Here is an 8,506-nt window from a genome sequence, read left to right on the forward strand (position 1 = left end):
TGAGCACTGTGTGTTCAGGCGCTGCCGTTCTCAATGCCGTCAAAATAAAAGTCCCGCCTCGAACACATCGGCCAAGCAGAAAAAACTTATCGGCCGATGCCGATATTTGAAAAATGCCAAATATCGGCCGATATATCGGCCTTGGCGATAAATCGGTCGACCACTAGTAGTGGTAGACAGATACAGGTTTTTTGATGGCCGATGCCGATATAAAACTGTTATATAGTATAAGATCTCACAGTATTTGATTTAAAGGTCATAAAAACAATCATAAAAATAGCTGAAATTAAATGTATATTTCTTTTACATAATACTTACTAAAATAATTAGAAATAAATAATATAAAAATGAATTCATTAGGGAAAAATCTTTTAAAAAAACACTTGTTGATTCTGTAATCTTTTTAGTGCATTAAAAAACAAACAAAGAAATTGCTAAAAACATCTATAAAAAGGATGTAACCAACAGTGCACTCACTAATCAGGTAAATCTAGTTTTACCTACTGTACAGTCCATATGACATGAAGTTGCTCGCTTGTGCATCTTCAGTGACAGACAAACTCTAGTGATCACAGCCAATTCACATGGCTTTGATCTTTTGCAAAATAAAAGTCCTGCTTAAGACACTTATAAGCTAAACAGAAAAGCTTATTGGCAGATGCTGATAATTAAAAATGCAAAATATAGTCCGGTATATAGGCCTTGCCTAAATATATTTTTCGGCTGTTAGAAAGTTTTTAAAAGGTGTTACACTTCAGCACATAACTCATCCCACACCTCAAATGGTTAAGTAACATGCTTATTTTATGATCAGACTTTTCGCCTGGTCAAGTCAAGTCACCTTTATTTATATAGCGCTTTATACAATACAGGTGATTTTTTTTCTTTGTGCTTTGTTGTTTTATTAACATTAAATGGAGAGTTCACCCAAAAATGAAAATTATGTCATCATTTACCCTCTCTCAAGTTGTTTTAAACTTGTACGAGTTTCCTTCTTCTGTTGAACATTAAAGTTATTTTGAAGAATGTGGGTAATCAAACAGCTGCTGGTCCCCAGTGACTTTCATAGTGTTTTTTTTTTTCACCTACTATCAAAGTCAAGACCAGCAACGGTTTGGTTACCCACATTCTTCAAAATATCCTCTTTTGTGTTCAGCACAAGAAAGAAATTAATATACGTTTGGGACAACATGAAAGTGAGTAAATATTGACAGAATTTAAATTTTTGGGTGAACTATCCCTTTAATGGCAAGCGGCAGCATGTTTACTATAATTCACGAGTTCGTGTTCCCATATAATCTTAGCATTAGTGGTAAACAGATTTGGCTTGATGTCTGCAATGAAGGGCTCAGAGAGACTATTCTACTCGAGCTCCATTAGCCCCCCTATAGACAGAAAGATAAGTAAATAAATATGCATAAAATGAGGAGATGGGGAGGAGGAGGGATGCCGAAAGAGCTAACAACGGAAGTGGTAAGAGGCTGTTTTTATACTTGGATATTAATTGGAAGATTAGATTGGCGTACTCCTCCCGAAATTACGTTAATAACTTCACTTAATCTGCTGTCGCTTCAAGACCTGCACATATCTAATATACAAGCACGCATCCATTTTTCTCTTAACTGTTTACTTTCACTTTCAACATAACCAAGTGTGTTTATATGTAAACCTTGTGTGTTTTGACAATATTAGCGCAATCAGAATCAAAAGATAACTTAGTCCAGTAATCAGGTGCTGTTTGACAGGCTTTTAGTGCGCGCTTCAAGTGTATGCGCTCAGAAAAAGCACATGTCAGAACAGCACGTGAATTAAATGTTTAACCGGCAAGGCTTTAAAGCACATGCAAATAAGGTACTTTTGTGATTGTGAATAAGTGCAGTGTCCCGTGAGTGTAATTCTACCGCCGAGTTAATATTTGATGTGAATGTACAGTATGTGTTGTTGTACAGTATATTGTGAAGGAGGTGCCAGAACTGCATCTGATAGAATGTGCGCTGTAGCACGATACTACGATATTTCATCAAAAGCAGATCGTGGAGACGTTATAATCATCCATGATCGAAAATCGTGTTATGGCACACCCCTACATACAATATATAATATAAAGCTAAACAATGCAAAAAAAGATTAGACAGCTTATAATGAATGAGATTATCTCAAAAAAATTATCCATACTGTTATTTGAAGACATATTTTTAAATGCATGAGGACTCATTTTGCATGAGAAAAATATTCTTCAGGATCTCTGAATGCATGATGCTCGTAGAGAGACACACAAAACACCACAAAAGGTTTTCACATGCACTTTTAAATGAAATGAAAGTTAGCTGATTAGCTTTCAGAGGCTGTTGTTGCACAAGACCCTAGATGATTTCAAAGTTTAGTATTAAAGCACACATAAATGAATTAAATATGTCCTTCGTGGTTCTAAATCAAGAATATGAAACTGAGCTGCTTTTCTTTGGGGAAAATTAGGTTCTTCCGTAAATGAGGTTAGCATGTCTCAGTAACCATGGATGCTGTATCTTTGGATCATTGTGGAGGAGATTGCACCATCACTGGTTTTTGTTGAGTGTAACCTGAGGGTCTTGAGAGAGCGAGAGATGGGAAAAGAACGAATGAGCTCTGCTGCCCTGCTAATTCCCCTGATACCTCACTCAGGAAGTGTCAGTTTGGCATCTTGCTTATTGAGAGAGGCATCTTGCCCCGCGGCGCTGCACAGCATGCATTAGACATGTACAGTGTGTGCATGTACGCATTTGTGTGTGTGAGACTGTGTACGTCAAGCTGGAAAGAACAAGAAATTGAGGAGGATCGAGAGAGTTGCTGCCATGCTGAAAATGATCACCTGTCGAGTGTGTCTTCAGTGCTTTTTCTCACTCCAGTGAATGCATCACACCTCTGTGCTTTGTTACTTCTGTCTGAATGTTGTGTTTTCATACTTTTTGCATACTGATAAACTTAAGTGCATTAAAGGCCTAGTCTCAAGGTGCAGTAGCTGTCAAACTCAATGTGTGTCTAGCTCGGAGATTAACTATATAAACTATTTTAAAGTATGTGGAGTGTCAGATACAACTTTATAGAGGGCAGTTTATGTTATGATGATTCATCGAGACACTATATATCCTCCCTTAAGATGCACTAGACATTGAGCATGCAAAATTTCTACAGACATTGCATCAGAAATTGTCGCAATATGACGTCACACACGTGTCTTTTTAAAAGCATAACACAATACATTGAAAATGTAAAAACACATGCATCTGCTCCACTTTACTGCAACGCTGCAGTTTAAACCTAAGAGGTCACATGATTTTGATGAAAATCAAAATTTGATGAAAATTTACTCACCCTCAGGCCATCCAGGGTGTTTTTGTTTCTCCGTCAGTTTTGAAGAAATTTAGCATTTTATCACTTGCTCACCAATGGATGCTCTGCAGTGAATGGGTGCCGTCAGAATGAGAGTCCAAACAGCTGATAAAAACATCACAATAATCTACAAGTAATCCACACGACTCCAGTCCATCAGTTAAAGTCTTGTGATATGAAAAGCTATGTGTTTGTAAGAGAAATCCATCATTAAGACGTTTTTAACTTCAAGCTGTTGCTTCTGGCCAAAATACGAGTTCTCTATCCATATTGCTTTCTCCAGTGAAAAAGTCGTCTTTTCTGAATCGGGAGAGAAATATGCACAGATCAAGCACTGTTTAAGCAAAAAACAGTTCTAAACAAACATGTTGATGGATTTTGATGTGAGTGAGCAACAGGGGATTTTTTTCCACTGGAGAATGCTTTATTGTGGATTATGCACTCATATTTTGGCCAGAACGGATGGTCTATTGCCTGTTTTCAGTAGTCGATGTATGAAGCGCAGCTTACACAGAAGTCATTTCCAAACCAAGCAGCTTTTTGTTGGTCAACACGAAATATTCACATGACTAACACTGCAAAATCTATGTGGGGAATATTTTCATCCTCACATAAAATTCCAAATCGTGTGGATTGCTGTTGAAATGACTGCATTTGGCCAGTAAAAAAATTGCTGAACACTGTTTATTTCACATATGGTTAGTAATCTGAACAAACCCCTCTCTTGAGTATTAAATTTGGTGCGTAACACCCTGTTGTGCTACGGACATGAATGTCACCTCAAATTGTGCAGCTTGTTGAGCAGAGGTGTGATATTACAGTTCTAAGCAATCAGACTCATAGACTTGCATTTAAGGAGGGAATTGAACCTTATCTAGGGATCTGAATATTATGGAGATTTGATGGCTGGACTCTTTTGACGTGGCCAAGCACCCAAAACAACCTTAGCAACCACAAAGGACACCCTAGCAACCACATTACAGCTCAAAACTCCTTAGCATTGTGACAGCAACTGGCATACTTACATTTCCTTCAGCAAGTTTAGTTATATTCTTTGATGGGAAGTGAGTTACAGTGAGGAATTTCAGGATCATATCTGTAGGGACACAATGGAGGAAACCGGAGTACATCTAGTGAATAATTACTGTGAAAGCCATTACTTCCTTACTTACTATGCACTTTTTAGTATCAGCTTCCATAGTCATAACCCCTTACGGTTTGGTCCTTGCTGTCACAGGTAGCTCAGCTTCCTCTCTCTGTGAGTGACGGCCGCTGGCATCACATCTGCATCACCTGGACAACCAGAGACGGCTTCTGGGAGGCCTATCAGGATGGAGAGAGACTAGGGACTGGAGAGAACTTGGCCCCCTGGCACCCAATTAAACCTGGAGGAGTCATTATCCTGGGCCAAGAACAGGTGAGTGCATGAGAGTGAGAGAGAGAGGACGTAAAAGAGCTGATCCCTCACGAGGAAGACATGCAACGATAATAATAAGTCTTCACACGCGATGATGAGAAGACGTCACCTCTCAGCTGCACCAAGAGCTCAGGGACATCTTGAGAGAAATGTTTCATGTGACACAGAATGCAAGCACACAAAATCCACATGTGACACATAATCTGCTGGTCACCTACACTGAGCTACTCTGTTAATTGAGTGCATTCACACTGCTTAACAGTGCATGAAAAAGCACATTCTGTGACCTAAATTGCAAGAAGTGATGGAATAATAGCTCTTAGCTGGGTCAAATCAAGTCATATTTATTATAGCGCTTTATAAAATACAGATTGTTTCAAAGCAGCTTCACATTAATAAGCAGGAAAATACAAAAGGGTTACTGTTGCATAATTCATCAATTATGAAACAAATTCAATTTCAGCTGTAAAGCAACTCTACAGAAGATAATAGTGTCATTATTCAGCTCATAATTCAGTGTTGACTCAATTCAGTTCAATAACACTTTCAATGTTGCAAAGTTCTTCAATTATGAAACGAGTTCATTTCAGCTATGAGCAGCTCTATAGGATATCAGTTCAAAATTGGAACTCTTTAGCTTTTAAAAATTAATATGCTTGCGGTGTAAATATATCCTTAAAAATAAAGGCTCCAAAAGGCGGATTTTCATAGTGATGCCATTTTGGGTTCCCCAGAGAACCTTTCAGTGAACAGTTCTTAAAAGAACCATTTTTTTTTTTTCTTAGTGTGAAGAAAATGTAATAATCTAATGATCCTTTCACCACTATAAAGAACCTTTTGGCTAATGGAAAAGTTCCACGGATGATAAAGGTTCTTCATGGAACCATCAATGCCAGCAAAGAACCTTCATCTTCAGAAGCTCAGACTCTGAACTTCATTGCTCTGAGGAATTGACAGTTAGGTTATATGCAAAGTTCTTTTTGATAGTTGTGTAACCATTTTTTGAAATGTTAATTATTATCATACATATGTCTGTAATTTTATTAAAAAAATGGATTGTTTTAAAACTAATACCACAAAACATCACAGAATTCATCAACTTCATTAGTAATGCTTTTACTGCTTTTAGCAGTGCATACAGGGTATGAATTTTAATCAGCTCCCTGAGGATTGAACCTACATCCTTGGCATTACTATTCTCAAACTCTAAAAAATACAGTTATTTTGTTTTTGTTTTTTTTCTCTGCCAACAAAAATAGACCCACTATGGCCAAAGCATAAGGCGTTGAGTGCCGCCAAGAAATGCAAAGACAGAAAAACCTGTAATAAAAACTGAAATAAAGAAAAAGCTATATATTATAGCAAATCAACAAGATCGTACTCTCTGCATTTAAAGCGTTTTTAATCAATCCTCTCAAGCATCAGTCTGGCTTTTTCACTTCTCGGTCACCAGTCACTACTCAACTGATTTTAAAGTGAGAAAAACCACTCAAATAAAACCCTACCATTTTAAAACAATACACTCTAAAAAATGCTGGGTTAAATATAACCCAGCGCTGGGTTAAAAAGGGACAAACCCAGCTATTGGAGCGCTGGGTTATATTTAACCCAGCATTTTTTAGAGTGTAGTGAATATGTGTTCCTTATTCTAAAGTGTTACCCTACTGTTCAAAAGTTTGGGATAATAAGATTTTCTATATTTATTTTTTTTCAGCAAGGATGCATTAAACTGATCAAAGTGATAGTAAAACTTATACTGTTACAAAACATTTCTCTTTCAAATAAACACTGTTCTTTTTAACTTTCTATTCAACAAATACTCACAGTTTCCACAAAAATATGAAGCAGTTCAACTGTTTTCAACGTTTCTTAAGCATCAGATCAACAGAGTGATTTCTGAAGGATCATGTGACACTGAAGACTGGAGCAATGATGCTGAAAATTCAGCTTTGCATCACACGAATAAATAAAAATATATTCAAAAAGAAAACAGTTCTTTTAAATTGTAATAATATTTCACAATATTACGTTTTTACTGTATTTTTATCAAATAAATGCAGCCTTGGTGAGCATAAGAGACTTCTTTCAAATGCATTAACAAATCTTACTAACCCCTACACTTTTGAATGGTTTTATATCAATGACCCATCCCAAGTATGATGTGTGCTGTTGTCCCACAGGACATTGTAGGTGGGAGATTTGATGCCACTCAAGCTTTCGTAGGAGAGTTAAGCCACTTCAACATGTGGGACAGAGTCCTGCGTCCTATAGACATCTCTGCTATGGCCAACTGCTCAGCCTACATGCCTGGCAACGTGGTGCCGTGGGTCGATGCCAACGTGGAGGTATTTGGCGGTGCCACAAAAGCAGCACTGGAGATTTGTGAAGACCGTCTCTTTGATTCCTAAGGACACGTCTGTCAGTCTGGAAGCATTCCCGTTATAGAGGTAACCCACGTCCCAATACTGCACTGGGAATTTACAGAGATAGTTCAAAAGAAACACACGTTTACATGTTTTCACATGATGGATTATCTCGTCCTCAGTTCTTCTTTATGTTTGTTGAGGCTTTGCTGTCAGCCTGACCAATAACTAAAATGACTGTGATTAATTCGGAAAAAATAAAAATAAAAAATCTGTCTACACATTCAATGTCAGAATAGAGTATTTGCGGCTCTGGATGAAGCAAAACTTTCTTGTTGATATTATATATGCTTTTCTCTGTGTTGTGTCCTTCAGAAACGTCAAACTCTAAGAACTGCAGTAAAATATTTGACATTTGCGCTTTAAGCTTTTGTCATGTTGCGTATAGGCCGATGCCCTTCAAACCCCTGAAAAAATTCAACTGCATAGTTTCAACATGAGCTTCTTTAAGCATTAATGAATGAGCTAGTCTGTGACGTTGCACATATGGAGAGGAACTCAGACGGAAGTGTCTTTATGTCTGTGTCTGTGATCCAGAGATTAGTGGAGGGATTCTTCTTTAATATCGCTATCCCTCAGCAGCTGCCGAGCAGATCTGACATCCAGAAACCTTAAAGTAGCAAAGCTGCCAAGGACTGACCTGCAGCTCTCAGAAGCCCCCCAGAGGAAAGTCTGGCGACGGGACGGGACGGGATGAAGCTAGTATGATTTCATTCAGTTTGTGAATCCCAAAATTGTGGTGTCTTTGAAACGTCTATGAAGGATTTTGACATGTGCAGAACATGGTGTTATGAGATTAACTGTGAGAACTCGACCGGGAATGTGTGCTATACTTTTTTAATAATGTTTTATTGAAACAAACAAAAAATATTTTTCGTCGAGATGAAACATTGATAGGCACTAATGAGGTTGACAGCGCTTGCACTTATTTAAAGTGCAGTGTCAGGAAGTTTGATTTATCTGTCAGTTTGATGCTACAAATGAGTGAATCTCACGGAATCTGTCAAGAATATGCCCAGGTCATATTTAGGAAAATGAAGTCTATTTTTAGTTTTAGGCACATTTTCCCCAGATTCTCATTACCATAATGCAAAAAATATATATTTTATAGTGCAATGTTTATGGTAGTCCTGGTAGTATGTTGTACTGCCTTTACCGTAAATATTATTTTACTATCATTTTACTTTATGAAATAAAAACAGAATTACTTTCATGACAATAACAAGAATCAACCTTGTTTAAAAAAAAAAAAGAGACTGAAATTGGGAAATGTGCTTATTATTATAACAATAATGTT

At 37.4% G+C, this 8,506-nt stretch overlaps 1 protein-coding gene across 3 annotated transcripts in view; it reads left to right on the forward strand.

The window, feature by feature from the left end:
- LOC107713953 (neuronal pentraxin-2-like) overlaps window positions 1-8,506 on the forward strand; it is a 19,791-nt gene that overhangs the window by 9,197 nt on the left and 2,088 nt on the right. For 2 of the 3 annotated variants that reach the window (XM_016519618.1, XM_016519620.1), the window contains exons 4-5: window positions 4,607-4,786; window positions 6,967-8,232. In XM_016519618.1, the coding sequence (XP_016375104.1) occupies window positions 4,607-4,786; window positions 6,967-7,194 (408 nt within the window). In that variant the 3' untranslated portion in view covers window positions 7,195-8,232. Of the gene's footprint in view, window positions 1-4,606; window positions 4,787-6,966; window positions 8,233-8,506 lie in introns of those variants that run through there. The other variant, XM_016519619.1, reaches the window with a different exon arrangement.

This window comes from Sinocyclocheilus rhinocerous, unplaced genomic scaffold (genome assembly GCF_001515625.1).
Source record: "Sinocyclocheilus rhinocerous isolate Xijiao unplaced genomic scaffold, SAMN03320098_v1.1 scaffold1140, whole genome shotgun sequence".
In the NCBI taxonomy this organism is placed as follows: Eukaryota; Metazoa; Chordata; class Actinopteri; order Cypriniformes; family Cyprinidae; genus Sinocyclocheilus; species Sinocyclocheilus rhinocerous.